The sequence below is a fragment of the Parasteatoda tepidariorum genome, chromosome X2 (assembly GCF_043381705.1).
Source record: "Parasteatoda tepidariorum isolate YZ-2023 chromosome X2, CAS_Ptep_4.0, whole genome shotgun sequence".
NCBI classification, from domain to species: domain Eukaryota; kingdom Metazoa; phylum Arthropoda; class Arachnida; order Araneae; family Theridiidae; genus Parasteatoda; species Parasteatoda tepidariorum.
In genome coordinates, this window is record NC_092215.1 from 5,248,076 (window position 1) to 5,264,330 (window position 16,255).

General features: G+C 28.2%; 1 protein-coding gene across 16 annotated transcripts in view; it reads left to right on the forward strand.

Moving 5' to 3' along the window:
- The window catches only part of LOC107453494 (F-actin-monooxygenase MICAL3), a 113,051-nt gene that overhangs the window by 44,517 nt on the left and 52,279 nt on the right, over nt 1-16,255 (forward strand). For 12 of the 16 annotated variants that reach the window (XM_043047107.2, XM_043047108.2, XM_043047109.2 and 9 more), the window contains exons 2-6: nt 96-170; nt 3,909-4,920; nt 11,289-11,543; nt 13,667-13,735; nt 14,919-15,002. In XM_043047107.2, the coding sequence (XP_042903041.1) occupies nt 3,916-4,920; nt 11,289-11,543; nt 13,667-13,735; nt 14,919-15,002 (1,413 nt within the window). In that variant the 5' untranslated portion in view covers nt 96-170; nt 3,909-3,915. The remainder of the gene's footprint in view (nt 1-95; nt 171-3,908; nt 4,921-11,288; nt 11,544-13,666; nt 13,736-14,918; nt 15,003-16,255) is intronic. The other 4 variants (XM_043047111.2, XM_071188441.1, XM_071188443.1 and 1 more) reach the window with 2 other exon arrangements.

The following is a 16,255-nucleotide window of genomic DNA, read 5'->3' on the forward strand; positions in this document are numbered from 1 at the left end:
TTTCCATTATAATTTTTTATAGGTTGTAATGTAAAAAAAAATTTTATGTTTTTGTGTTATTGTTTTTAGATTACTAATATTGCGTTTATTTTTAGGTATTTGTCTGATCCCTATCAAAGAACCCTGCTTGTTTCCTATTTGCCCAACCTTTGTTGTTGGTGCATTATCAGGTATTTAAAATCATCTAATTTGCCTGTTTTGTTTTAATTCCACCTCTTGAAAGTGGCATAATGTAAAGTGCTATAACGCAGTGCTATATTCTTTTCTGAAGCTCTTAATTACTAGCAAAAATAAATGTTGATATTTTTTTAGTTATGAAAAACCGTTTAATAGTTACTTAAAAAAATCTGTTAGGCCATCGGAATAATATTTGTACGAAAATATAAAATCCAAAACCAAAAAAAAAGTAATTGGAATTAAAGAAATTTCAATGATGAATAACTGTTTTTCTTAGATCTAAATAAGTGAAAATAAATGCAAATTTAAAAATTATTGTTTCGAAGTGAGCCGTGTTAGGAAAATTTTATCTTTATCGCAGAAAAAGCAACGATGTTGCATGCTGTATTTCATAACCATAAATTATTAAAATTCTAAATACAATATATCACTTATTTGGATCTAAATTATAAAATGGCGAAACAAAGTATATAAATATGCTTAATATAAATTCTGCGTCACTGGGTTAACGCATTTTGCACGCAAAATTATTCTATCTTATATCACTCTTTCTTACATGTCCAGGGTGTTTCATTAAGACTGCCCTTATTATATAGATATTTTTTAGAACTCTTATCGAAAATGAAAACAAAAAGTATAAACATTGGGGTCAAAATTAATATTTAACTGAACAAAAAACAATTGAAATCTTTTAAGCCAAATTATTAGACGCGCTATAATATTCTATGTAAAATCTTAATTAATAAGTTATACTGTGCTACTTTATTGTTTCTTTAAACTGAAACCGGTTTGCACTTCTTTACGTTCATGTATCAATTGATTAAATCAGGCGATAGATAATATAAATTGGGTAAATTAGACGATATATTATATAAATATAGAATATTAGATCAGGTGTTATATTAGTACATTATAATAATTAGACCAAATTGTTAGACTCATTGTAATGTTTTAATAATTACTTGTTTTAAACGAGTTTATATGCCATACTTTTTTATTTAAACATACACGTAATGAGTTTTTATTTGTGAGATTTTTAATATACTTCCCATTTGTATTTATTTTTAATGTATTGCATTACAATTTTAACCAATTGATACACGAACGTAAGCAAGTGCAAACTGGTTTCATTTGCGTAAAAACAATAATGCTGTTTAGTATTACCTGATAATTAAGATTTTATATGGAATATTATAGTACGTCTAATAATTTGGCCACAGACTGTAGACGTTTTGCTTCAATTTCAACTTTAACTTAGTCTGTTGCTCACAATAATACTTCACCAAAATTATTTATATTTCACATTCTTTCTTTTGAAGGCTCATAGATGCGCTGAACAATATTTAATTTTTTTTCATACAATCCTGATCAGGCAAAATCTATGTAAAATAATCTATATCATATATCTCGCATGACAAATACATTTACCTTCCACCCCTACAGCATTTATCTATTTTAGCTATCGTCATAAAAATAACTGAAGAAGGATTTTTCCAATTGGGCTCAAGAAACGGCCGCATTAAACAATTATATTCCCGAGACCAGTTCAGTGTCTGTAAACAAAAATTAATTAAAATCGAAGAAGTACCAGATGTAGAAATATCGCCCCGGTCGGTTGCTACAGCTCAAAGTTTAGGTACTGGTCAGGGATTTAAAAAATGTTCGTGCGAAACCCAGTGTGTCAGCAAAATATGTTTTTGTTTTAGAAAGAAATGTTCTTTGTAATTCCAAGTGTCATCTTAGTAATCCTTGCTGTAACAAATGATTTTATGGTACGTTTCCATAAATACCATCTATACGCTGCATAAATTAGATAAATTGCTTCTTTTTCATTTCAATAGTCTATCATTAGTTTATTTATGTAATACCTAGTTATTTCATTTTAGATAAATTGTTTATTTTACACTTTAACTGTCCCTCATTAGTTAATTTATAGAATACCTAGTTATTTCATAGAATAACTAGTTAAAGTGTCAAATTAATAACATATTACACACTTTAACGGACACGATCAGTTATTTCATGGAATAACTAGGTATTCTATGAAATAACTGCATTATATACTTTAACGGTAACACATAGACCACGATACGTTGTTTGTGATGTCACTCTTATAAAGTGGGCAAAATGAAAACGGATTCTCTTTATGAATTACTTGTCCCGTAGTGGACTGATCGTAAAGACAGCATCACTGGCTGCGGTCAGTAAGTGGATGGGTGACCACTTTGATCAACCTGCGTAGGGACCGAGAGTGTATGTTATCGGCCCACGTTAAGCTGTTCTACTGTAAAGTGCTCGACTTCGCGAAGTATGCCTTCCAAATTCTTATATTCTTATCTTGCAAACGGTTTGTTTTGTTGAATTACCTTATTCACAATTCATTTGCTTTTCCTGATTTTTGCAACAAAATAAAATATTCATGCTAAGAACAGAACGCTTAAAACTCAGTTTCTGGACCATTTTTTTTACTTATTATAACAGTCTTAAGGTCACAGATTTGAAAAAAGAACACAATAACCTATATGGCTTAAGCACTTTATTCTCAACATCAATAAATATTAAGTGAATGTTCGCTCTATTGGCTATGTGGTGATTCTTTACAACCTTGTCATTAGCTTTTTCTCCTATAAAACCTACTTCAATGCATCTGTCCTGTGTAAATTGAATTATTCCTCTCTTTGCATGCAGCAATCGCAATTTTGCAATGTGTCACAAGCTATCTGGAATGTTCCTCTGTGTTTTTTAATCAGCCTGATACCTTTTAGGCCTATTGTAGCGAGCCCATTACCTTGGAATGGTAGTTAGAAAACATACCTTTCGTTGCTCTATCAGCAAGATTTATTTCAGGCAGCTTTCAATTATCCCAGAGTGGTGAAAGCTGATTGTAAATGGCCTTATTAATGGCTCTTTACAATAAACCTCAGCAAATTCAGTTCGCATATTTCTTTATAGGAATATAAACTTAAAAATATCAGGCAGATTGAAAAATACTGAAGTCTTTCACAATTAGCCCAGAGCATAGGAAAATAGCGAGGATATTTGTTAAGAGCCGCGTTTTTCTATTAAATTTCAACTTATCTATATTTTGTATCCTATAGTCCCTGGCTATATTATTAGATGCACTATAAGATTCTATGTAAAATTATAATTATCGAGTGATACTATACAGCTTTTTACTCGGATGAAACCGGTTTGCATATGATTACGCTCCTGTATCAATTGGTTAACATTGTAATGCAATACTAGAAATAAATACAAATAGGAAGTGTATAAGTATATAAAAAATCTCCCGAATAAAAACCCATTATATGTATGTTTAAATAGAAAAGTATTGCGTATAAACTCGTGAAAAACTTGTAAATATTAAAAAACTACAGTGCGTTTAATAATTTTGTCTAATTATTATAATATACTACTATAATACCTGATATAATAAATATTCTATATTTATGTAATATATCGTCTAATTTATCCTATCGTCAAATTTATATTATATATTGTCTATTTTATCCTATCATCAATTTTATATTACATATCGTCTAATTTCACCAATTGATACACGAACGTAAACAAGTGCAAACCGGTTTCAGTCGCATAAAAACACTAAAGCTGTACAGTATCATCTGATAATTAAGATTTTAAATAGAATCTTATAGTCTGTCTAATATTATGGCTAACGACTGTATGTACTTTATGTGTGTATAAAAATGAATGTGTTTTTAATCTTTCAGGTAGACCATGACTACTAAACAGCCAAATACTTTAGTTGATGTGAGTGAGGGTACAGGTGTAAGTAATAATTCTCCTCAGTCTCCAACTGGTAGGACTTTGCTTGAACCAATAACCCTGGATTTCGATCCTATGAGCTTCGAATTTAAAGAAGATTCCCCACTAACATCTCCTTCCGATAGTAACCGTGATATTGGTGAAACATTAAGCCCATTCCAAAATACAGAAGTTGTTGAATTTTTTGACCCATTTTGCCCTGTTAAGGAAGAAAGCCCTACAGATTATTATCCAAATGTAATGTTAGGTCAAACACCTTTAGGTGAACCTTTAACAGAGCAACAGCAATATTCTAATGGTTTTTCAAGTTATACTGTACAAGATGATCTTTTAAACCAGCCAAATCTTCCAGAAAATGAAGATGATAGACTGCAGGACAGTGTGTACAGCCATCATAGTAGAGGTGGCATTAATGACAGGATAGACGATGACGATGCATTGATTGATGTTATGGATGATAGTGTTAATAATAAACACACTGAGGACCAAGTAAGCGATAGACTGATGGGGGACCAAATAAGCGACAAACTTATGGAGGACCAAATGAGCGATAGACTTATGGAGGACCCAATGAGCGATAGACTTATGGAGGACCAAATGAGCGATAAACTTATGGAGGACCCAATGAGCGATAGACTTATGGAGGACGATTCATTTAATGATGATCTTATCGAGGATAGACTTGATGAATCTAATCTTGAGGATAGTTCTGTGAATGATAAACTTGATCTCGATGAAAAACCAGTTGAAATACTTGCTGATTTGGGTACTAACTCAGAACTGTCTGCTGCTGCCAGTTCTAAATCTGAAATAACCGATGAAAATGATTTAACAACAGAATTAGAACAAACCCAGAGTGAAGATACTTGCGTTTCCCCAATAAGTGAAAAAATTTTTGATGATAACAAGCATGACCTTAGTTCCCAGCATGAGCAATTACAAATTTCTGAGGATGATGTAAGTTTGTTATAACCTCTAACTGCTTAATTTTTGCTTTATTCTGTTACTAATTGTAGTTACTAATATTTGATTGGTTGTTAATTTTATTTGCAATAATGATTAATTCGTAGCATTTATAATTATTAATATACCCTTGTTTGTTTTAATCATTCCAATCTTATAGCTCCTTTATTTAATGTTTTATTATGATCATGTTATTCATATTTATTATCAACAATTCATATTTATGTGCACTTAATATGTCAGTTATAGACCTCACGAATTTTTTTTTCTTTAAGAGAAATTTCTTTAATATTGTAATTAATCAAAAAATTTTAACTAATAATAATAAATGTGAAGTTAAGATCTGGGTAAGGGTGTGGTCGTGCTTTAAGCTCTCGATTATGTTCTCACAATTTGGGCGATTTGTATGGAATGTTTCATATACACCGCCCTATTTTAAATTTTTAGAATCTTTAACAAAAAGAAGAAAGAAATGCATGCACATTAGGGGTTGCAAAGTATTATTTGAGGAGAAAACAAAAACGTTTTCAATATCTAACGAATTATTGTTGGAAAGTGGGATTAAAAGCATGAAAATCAGTTTCATTGTTGGATAAAACTTCAAAATGTTTCGAATAATCGTCTTTCACCTTCCTTTGGTTTCCTTTGGCAATTAATCAAATTTTTTTCTGTATTTTCAATCTTACTTTCTTCATTGATCATTTGTCAAATTTTGATAACGTTTTTATTTTTCTTCTCGCTTAAACTTTAGCTTGTAAGCCCTAGTGTGTGTATTTTTTTTTAATTTCATTTTTAAATGGGATTATAAAAATATATATATTAAGTGCAGTAATTATGGAACACTCTATAGATCCTCTTTGTTTACCAACAACAAAAGTTTTTATTATTCAACATAATCTTTTTTACCGACTGGTGTTCAACCAAAAAATAAGGAGTTCTCTTGTATTTTGGGTTGAGTTTAAAATTACAAATCTATGGAATTGAGTCGTAAACCCAAAAAATAGGTCAGCTGCTCAACGCCAGTTTTTAAATAAAATGTAAGCTGCGGGCAGTATTGTACCAATGATTAAATGAAATTTCTGTTGTTATACGTAAAAAAATTGAAATATATTATTAGTGCACGTTAAAACTGTTAGCTGTTGAGATAATTTTTAAAAACTTATTTCGTGGTATGATCATTTACTCTCTTGTCATTATTGCTATTTTAATAAAAATTCAGTTCTATTTAATGGAAAATTCCATTTTATGATTTTTGTTCTTTTAACTTCCTGTTTAACAAGCATTTTTGGTATTTAATTGAAAAACTTCTTTAAATATTTGAGTACTGAACTTTCTATTTTTGAAAATAGATTGATATATATATGAAACTTGTAATAATAGTTTATAATAAATTTAGAAATGATACATTTATTGAGCGTTCGCCTTCCAATGAGGTTAACCTGGATTCGATCCCGGCGATGGCTGGTCGATACGAATTCCGCATCCGGCTTGCACCGACCACAATGCTGACGTGAAATATCCTCAGTGGTAGACGGATCGTGGGTTAGAGTCCCCTTGCCATCAGGCTAACCATGGGAGGTTCGCGTGGTCTTCCTCTCCATGTAACGCAAATGCGGGTTAGTTCCATCAAAAAAAGTCCTCCACGGAGGCAAATTTCGCTCAATATTTAATCCAGGAGTTCTCTTGTTTTCTGTATTGTGTTTAAAATTACAAGGCTATGGAGTTGAACATTAGTAGTCGTAAACCCGAAAATTGGATCAGCTGTTCAAAGATGGTTATAAAATTTATTTGATTTATTTATTGATTTTTTTATTTTTATTTTGTAAAATAGCAAAAATTTTAATTTTGAAATAATGAAAAATTTCAATTGAGAATGAAATGATTTGTAATTAAGTTAATTATGAATTTATTAAGTAGGAATTATAAATTACTTTGATTTATTTATTAATATTTTTTTTTGTAGGATTGCAAAACTTTAATGCATGAAATAGTGAACCCTTTTAATGAACACAAAATTTCTCTTAAATGCAATGCATATTAATTCTTTGTATGCATAAATGTATAAAAATGATTGAATTACTTTCGAAAACACGAAAATTTCAAATTTTTTAAATATTAATCTGGAAATCTCAGGAAATTTGGTTTTATCTGGAGAGTGACCACACTTAAAAATATATATATCGTATATATATTTTTTTGTCGGTAATATTTCACATATATGCAGTTGCTTTTGTCTGTATATATATAGTTTAGTTTTTTGCTTGAATTTAAAAAATTTTACACTAGCGAAAAAAAAAATTAAGTATTTAAAACATTTTTTTAGTCATGAACAATTAGTTCGTGGGAAAATTAAGAAAACTATTATCTCATCAACTGTTTGCAAAGAGTTTGAGTTCACTCTTAGAGGGTCTGAGTCCAAACTATTAGTTTTTGGGAGCAATTAATTCTGGAATCATGGGCAATAAGTTCTTGCCAAAATAATGAAGGCTACAATCTCACACTTAGCAACAAGTTTGGGCTCACTCTTAGAGGCAATTTCGAAACGAGTTCAGATGACAAGGGATCAAATATTGGGAAAAATTTGCCATCATGCAGGACTTTTTGATGGAATTAACCCATATTTGCGTTACATGGAGAGAAAAACCACGAAAACCTCCCACAGTTAGCCCGACGGCAAGGGGACTACAACTCATGATCCGTTTACCACTGAGGATATTTTACGTCAACACTTTGTTCAGTGCGAGCTGGGTGCGGAATTCGTATCGAGCAGTCGTCACTGGTATTCGAACCCGGGTTACCTCATTGAGAGGCGATCGCTCCATCCCAATAGCCACCGCAACTCGTACATGCTGTTAGGTATATCTAAAAATTTATGGTTTCTGCAAAGTTTTTGGATGATAAAAGGAAAAATAATATCTAATTAGAAAATGTCCATTGCTCACCTCCCCAACAAAAAAAAAAAACAATAAAATAAAATCAAAAAAACTATTTTTAACTTCAAAAAAAGAGATGAAGTGGAAAATTACTTTAAATTACTCAACCCTTTTCGATCTCTTCTAACTGGCTTACAAGAAAAAAGAAGAAGAAAAAAGAAATTAGATTAAAAAATTTTTTGAATTTTTATTAAGTCATTTTTTTCTTTTAACAATGTGTATACATTAGTTAATTAATTTATTTAAAATTCTTCAAATTCCTTGACCAATATCGTTTCTGTATTTTATAAATTAAAAAATTTGTCTGTGAAGATAAAATTGAAAGACTATTGTCAGTATAATTAATGATAAGCCTCACTATATATCAGATTGTTTAGGAAAGCGTTTTGGGGAAAAAACACCTCGATTACCATTTATTCAATAATGTTTCCGTATATTGTGCTGTTATCTAAGTAGAAATTATGGAAACTTGTAGAATGCCTACTTGGAAACAATACTAAGGAATGTTTTTCAATTTTCACCTTTTTTTATGAGCTCAAACAATGCAATAATAGGGTATTTTCAAATAGTAAAAAAGCCTATTGTTAACTCGTTCCCCAGTGGCAGAATCTTTCTGCAACAAAACTCTTTAGCACTAATATCTTTCTGCGAGGTACTTTCAATAATAACAAAGATGTATGTTACTAATTTAGAGTAAAAAAATGAAATAGTGAACCAGCATACAAAAAAAGAAAAAAATGCAATTATTTTCATTGAATATGTAATATTTTTTTATTCTAATATTATGGACGATATTCTCGCATTTTGTTGCGGAGAAAAACGCGCTAATTTTTTCATATATTGCATTTTGTAAATCGTCATCACTTTAAAAAAATAATTAAAACTCCTGAAATCCGTAGCAATAATTACCAAAAAACAGATCAACGACGAAATCATGCGACTCTTAAAAAAAGGGGTTACTCAAATGCTTGTTTCATTTCAGGATTTGATTGTTGTAATAAATAATGTCGGATTTTAAGAATTATATGGAAATCAAAAGCAATCATTGCCATAAAAAAGAAAAAAAGCGATAGAATCGCTGCCTTAAAAAGTAAATACTCGAATGCACGATTCGAATTTCCCATATCGTCTGCAATATATTAGGATAATTAAAAGCCATGTGAAAATCAATAACCGCCGAAAATACAATCGAAACACTACATGGATTTACGATACTATTGGCATAATTGAACGGAACAAAAAGTTCAAAATTTACGTGTAAATTTCTGCAGAAAAGATAACCTAATATTCTTCCCAAAATAAAAATCTTTCTGCAAGAATTCTGTAAAGTTCTGCGACTATGTCGCCATGTCTCCGCGATTCTGCCACAGGGAACTCGTTTATTGTTTAATAAAAGAGAATTGCCCTTGTTTTTAAATTTTGCAATTTTCCTCTATTTTCATTATCAAAATAGTTGTGTAATTTTTAAATCTACTAGATATTTTCAGAAGGCAAGATATTCATATTCGGAAATGTTCCGAAGAACTTACATTTTTATCTCACCGCAACCAAAGCAAAATAAACAACAACAACAAATAATCAGATCAGATTTATTATTATAAAGTCATTAAAAAAAAATAACCCTATAAAAAACGTAATTCAATTCGCAACAAGATAGCTTTCCAATATTTTTGAGTGGTTTCGCGCCAAAGCTTAGAATTTACCCTTGATCCTCAATAGTCGTATTTATTACTTTCTGGATTACTCTTTTGTTTACTTTTTCCATATTTACAAACTATATGGGATAAAAGAAAATCACTTGATAACGAAAAAATATGTTTAAACTGGTCGTGTTCTTATTGCCGACACGTTAACTCCGCCAACAGCGCAAGTTGTCGGCATGTTCACATCGCCAATATAATTTTTTATTATTCGATTCGATTATTCTAATCGATTTCAATTTGATTATTCGTATTCGATTATTTTATATTGAATAGATATATACTTGCAGTGATGCAGTTGGACACATCTTCTCTAACGTCCTTTCACCTTAGATCATTGGTTGCTTTAATATTAACGAAAAACATAAATCGTGATAGTAGTTTTGAAAATATAAATTAAAGTATCAGCAATATTCGTTTAAAAATATACCGGTTTTAAGTTACCGGGATTAATTTCTTAATGCTTTAAAAATAGAAAGTAAATTTTTTTTTTCTTTATTGACTTTCTTAACTTTTTTTTATTCAACTTAGTGTAAGTAATATTTAGCACAATATGGGAAAAAGCATCTTGACGGCATAAATAGGCATGTATGTATTTCGTAATTAACTTCGGGAGCTGAGCCCCCTCCCCCACTAATATATTTAAAATAAGTAAGAAGTAAAACTATGGCAAAATGAACTATCAATGCTAGTTAATAAGAACTGTGTTTGTTTGTTAGTCCTCAGTTATAATGTTATAAAAAAATAATTTATATGCATCAAAAAAATTACTAAGAAAATTAATGAAATGAAATCTTCATTTGAATAAAATAAGTATGAAGTGAATTTATTTGAGTATATTTAAACATTTCTACACTCATTACTCTATGAACTCTCTTACTTTCCAGTTAAATAATAAAACAACAAAAGGAATTATGAATATTGAGTGGATAGGAGGGAATAAAAAATCACCTGCTTTGCAATGTGGTCAAATTAAAATTCTTGAAGCAGGTCATAATTAAGTTTTAAATTAAACCCATTGTGTACCTCTTGCCTTTCCAATCAAGTAAAATATCATAAAATATGGTAATTTATATTAATTTAAAAATAAAATTGTTAAAAAATAAGTTAAAAAAAACTTTTTTTCACTGCAATTGGCAGTTGCTTGTTTATATTCTAATATCACTTCTGATTTTAGATGAAAACGAATTTCAGTCTACTGCTTATTCTCTCAAAATTTACATATTAAATAATAATAAAAAAGGATTTTGTTAAGATAGAGTATTATATTTTTTAAAAAAATTGAGAGTTTCTTATAACGTTTTTAATTTTTATTGATTTAAAAATAAAATTATGTTTAAAAATAAGTTAAAAAAACTTTTTTTTAACTGCAATTGGCAGTTGCTTGTTTATATTCTAATATCATGGCTGATTTTAGAGGTTAATGAATTTTAGTCTTCTGTTTATTCTTTCAAAATTTACATATTAAATAATAATAAAAAAGGATTTTGTTAAGTTAGAGTATTATATGTTTAAATAAAATTACATTGTTTCTTATAACGTTTTTAATTTTATTATTATTTATTCATTTATTTTAGTCTTCAATTTTTTCATTTATTCTACTAGTTCTTTTGAATTTTGTACTGTTAATTAAATTTAAAACTTTCCTTGATAATTAATTTCTTAGTTTTTATGTACAGTATATTCTTCAACTAAATTATATCCTATTCCTTTTATTATTATTTTTTAGCTTTCTAAAAGAGGCAGAACAAGCTCCAACTCGTCATCTCAATCTATAAAAAGTGATCGAAGTGAAAAAAGATCATCCTATAAATCATCCATAACAAACAACTATAAAGAAGAAGTTAAAACAACTTCAAATTCAATATCTTCTAAAGTTGAAAAGGAAAATCAAAAGAAAGAAATAACTACCAAAAAAGCAACTGTCAAGACTGAAACAAATGGTTATTCATCTCATAATGGAATAGATACTGTCAGTCTAAAAGTAAGTATATTTTTAACTATTTTGATTAACTTTTTACATAGTTATTTATTTACAGGGTATCTGCGCACCTGGAAAGTCATGAATTTCAGTGTTGAACAAAATTTGTTATGATTTTAACTATTTTTTAAAAAAAAAATCATGGAAAGTCATGGATTTAGGTTGCCAAAAAATCTAATTTTTAAAACGGAATTTCCCCTTTCCCCCTCCAATTTCTTGGTGTTCGGAATATCTGAATTTGTAACAAAATCCCCACTCACAGTGATATTCTATTAAAATATAAAATATTTTATCTTGTTCTTTAAAAATTATGGTGTTCTTTCAAAAATTGAAAGAAAAAACATTTCTAGAGCGAATTATCTTTTAAACTTCTGTGATTTCAGAATTTTTGTTATTATTATTTTTATTTTATCAATTCTAGCTGCAGTAAGCCAGTCATTGGGGAATTTTTTTTTTTATTCCGAAATGAGAACAGAATGATCATGAATATTTCTTTTCTTTCTGATGAACAAGAAAAGTATCTCTAGAATATAATTCTGAAGAAAAAATTATTTGCTTTTGTATTTTTTTCAGATATTTTATTGCTTCAACTCTTTCTTTACACTGTTTTTTAAATTTAAAATCTATTAATATGAAGATGCAGAGTATAACAGTTTTGGTTATACCTATCATTTCAATTAATGGTATTATCATGCTTTTTTAAATTTATTGTTGTGTTTTTGTTCGAGAAAATAGTAACTTCGTTAAGTCATGAAAAATTCTTGGAATTAGTCATGAATTTGAAAATCTAAAATGTAGCAGACACCCTGCATTTAACATTCCTCCTGAATTCTTGTGGTGAAAGCATATTTTGCTCTTAAAGTATATGATTGCTACAGATACCTAAAACAATATTTAGTAAAAAATAAAACAAAATGTGGAGGAGGAAATTCTTTGTATAATTTATTCAAAAGTTTATACAATTAGTGTAAGCAACAAAATTGATTCCTGCCTTAAAAAACTGCCTCTTAATGTGCTAAAAAATTGTCAAAAAATGTACTTGAGTCTAAACTATTCTCTTTTTGACAGTTATCACTTCCTTTTGTTCCCAACTTCTTTCATTTTAATACTTTAGTTTTCAATGGTAAAACACAGCTGCAGTTTAACACAAATTTCTTTGTGTACAAACAAAAATTATTTATTTTTAACATTGTTTCATGTGTTATAAATTTACTTAAAAACAATGACCAGCATTGTTGAGAATACCTAGCAAGTTAAGTTCGTTCTTTTCTTTTTCTCTTCTTTTATCTCTGTTAAATCTAGTCAACCGAGTTTTTTTGACTTATGGTTTTTAAAAATTTCAAAATAAGTTTTAAGTTTCTTTGTTTTTAAATATTTTCGTTCTATTGTCTAATAGCAAACTGTGCCATTACTATACTTCATTCAGATAGTTTTTATGTACTTGTAAAATATTATAGCAAGAATGTTTTTTTTTCTAAATATATACTAATTTGTTTACAAAATTTTTAGCCTAAATATTGGGAATTCTGACAAAAGATTCTTTTGAAACCCTTTGAGAAGTTTTTTATATTTTAGATATGTCACCAACTTAAATTAGAATTAATAGGAATGCTATTTTTAAAAGTTTTTACTGAAAAAAAAATTTATTGCCATAGTTTAATAAGAAACAAATATGAAATAAATTAATTCTACAACAGCCTTTGTTGTTGTATTGCCTCCTGATTGGACAGCAACCTATTAATTTAAGTGTTTTAAGTTCTTCCTCTTCTGGCTTCATCTCATTGACTGTCAAATTCTGTTGTGAGCCCCATAAAAATTATTGATTAGGATTAAACCTTTAAAAAAATTATTAAATCATTTTGATACAGATTCTAATTTAAAAACTTAAAATTTATTTTCCTTATTCTTTTTTATTCTAATTTTATTTAATTCCTTATACATTTTTCTACATGTTACTTTTTTCGTTAAATGCTTCGTGTATAAAAATTTCCTATTCAGTAGTGTATATATGCCATCATTACTAAGCCTTTATCTTTAATTTTCTATACCGTGTGTAGATGTAATTATGCTTGTAATGCAAATAAATGATTGTATATATAATGAACTTCATATTTTCTTACTTATAGAATAGCAAGAATGCTGAACTTACTAAGGAAGAAAAACCTTTTGACGGTCTTGCTTCCGTAACTGATTTGGTAAATACATCTTCCAGATTTTAAAGATATATAAATGATTTTTCATTTCATTTTGTTATCTATTTTAAATTTTTCTTTTATCAATAAGTGACTATCATTAAGCATTCAAATGCTATTTTAGGTACATTGTTTTATAGTGTTGTTGTGTATTCAAGTTCTTCAAAATTTGAATGATTTAATTTGTAATTAAAAATTCTTAAAAAACATTTATAATTTAAGTGAAAGTAGCTACCTGTCTGCCTCATATTTTGAGTTACTTCTAAACATACATGACAAGTGAGTACTCTAAGTTACACAAAACAAGCTTGTTCTGTAATTAAGCATATTATTATTCAAAGAATTATTACTTCTATAGGAAATATGAAACCCCATGATTTACTTGTGAATTTGTTGTTCTCTTATAGAAAAAATTCATTGTATTCCAATTTCTGTTAAGCTTTTTTTTCTCTAATTGGACTTATCACCTATCTCTATTTTTATGTATTGCTTAAAACAGTTGTGTTTTTCTTTTTCATTAGAAATTCTATATTATTTCTGAATATTTTATATTGAAACATTGGATGAATAATTTACTGCATTTAGTGATACACATGTACCAGTGGAAGTATTATTATTATTTTTTTTCTTTTTGCAGTTCTATTTCAAGTTTCTTTTGAACATACAAAATAAGCTAATATTCTTAGTTACACAGAGCATACTTGTTTCGTAACTAAGCATAGTGTGAAAGAATTATAATTTATATAAGAAATACGAAACCCCATGAATTCTTTGTGAGTTTGTTGTTTGTTCTCTTACAGAACAAAATCATTGCATTCCAATTTCAGCTAAGCAACTTTTCTTAAAAATTTCTTTTCTATCTCAATTTTTATGTATTATTTAAAATAGTTGTTTTTCATTTTCTTTAGAAATTCTACAAATTTCTGAGTATTTTATATAGAAACATTGGGTTTATAATAAATAGATGCCAGTGGATATGTTAAATTCTTTTGTTCCCTTTTGTAATGAACTACTTATTTAACTAAGCTATTTTAATAAACATCTAAAGAAGTTCTCAAGACATAAAAAACTTAACATAATACTGTAAATATTATAGTTTTTGTATGAAAGTTATTTCTTCTTAAATATTTGTACTAACTGCACTGTGCATGTTAAGCATGAATTTGTGTTTGTAATTTGCATGCAGATGTCAGCATACGTCTCTTTAACTGCTCAAGAAAATCAGCCATCTAAAGAAATAATCTCTACTGGCATTGATATAAAATCTTTGGTGAGTTATTCATATTATCTGCAGTTTAGTTTGTTATTCATAATATCTTGTTAATCTGTCAGTTTTTTTTAATAAAACTAATTTTTTTTGAAGCATAAACATTAAAAACATAAATTTGTTGTAAAATACAGCTAATTTGGGTGTTTTTAATATTTTTTATTTTGACTTGGTATTTTAAAATAAGTTTTTAAAGTCATGTTTTACTTTAAAAATTACTCCAAATCATTAATTTTTCATTTATTGCAGTAAAGCAATAAAATGAAAGCTAAATGAATTCAGTTTATGAATTAAAATTTAGTTTTTTATTGAATTACAAAAATTGGTAAATGACAAAGAGCACTTTATGAATCTTGTCACTTGATAAAGAGCAGACTCAAAAACTTTAATAGAAAAAAAAATTCTTTTAGCTATAATTCTTATTGGGTTTTAAAAACAGTTGAAATAGTTTTCTTTCTTTTGTCATTGCTTGGGATTATTATTTATTATCATTATTTGGCACAGTGTTGCTCCCAAAGAGTGTTCTTAAGGAAGGAAAATTTGTTTTGAAAAAAATTAGGAATGTGGACCACTAAAAATTTAATGCATAAAGTATTCAAAGTGACCAAATGCTATAATTAAAAAGAAAATGCTAATTTAACAAACCATTATGTAACATAAAAAAAGATTTAGTATGTCTATATCTATGATTCACACTTAAATATGGACAACGAAAGATTGTTTTAGTTAAATTTGCCAATAAAATCTCAAATTAGCTTTTTGATATTTTTAAAAATTATTAAATAAATGTTTTCTGAAAAAAATTAATTCTGTTAAGTAAAAAAAATTTTTCTATGAGGGAATGTAATTCTGCAAAAATTATTCTCCCTGATACTCTGTATACTCTCAAAATTGTATGTAGACCGTTTTGTCCTTAAATTTGGTTTAAAAACATTAAAAATCATTCTAAACAATCACATTATTTTCTTTTAAACATCTCATCACAATAGCACTCTTAGTTCTCTACATCTAAAAAGTATTTTTTCATAGTCTGGAAGTTTCAAAGGATTCCTTAACTAGTCCTGATTATCTTGTCCTTATCTAGTAATACTTTTTGAAAAAATATTATTTTTTTTTACATTCTTAAATATTTTCTTCTTAACCAGCAAAGGTTTTTTGTTCTTTCATGTAGAATTAAATTACATTTTTTTATAACTTCATTGAAATTCTGTGAAAGATGAGGATGCTTCTATAAATTTTGCATTTACTCTATTGGT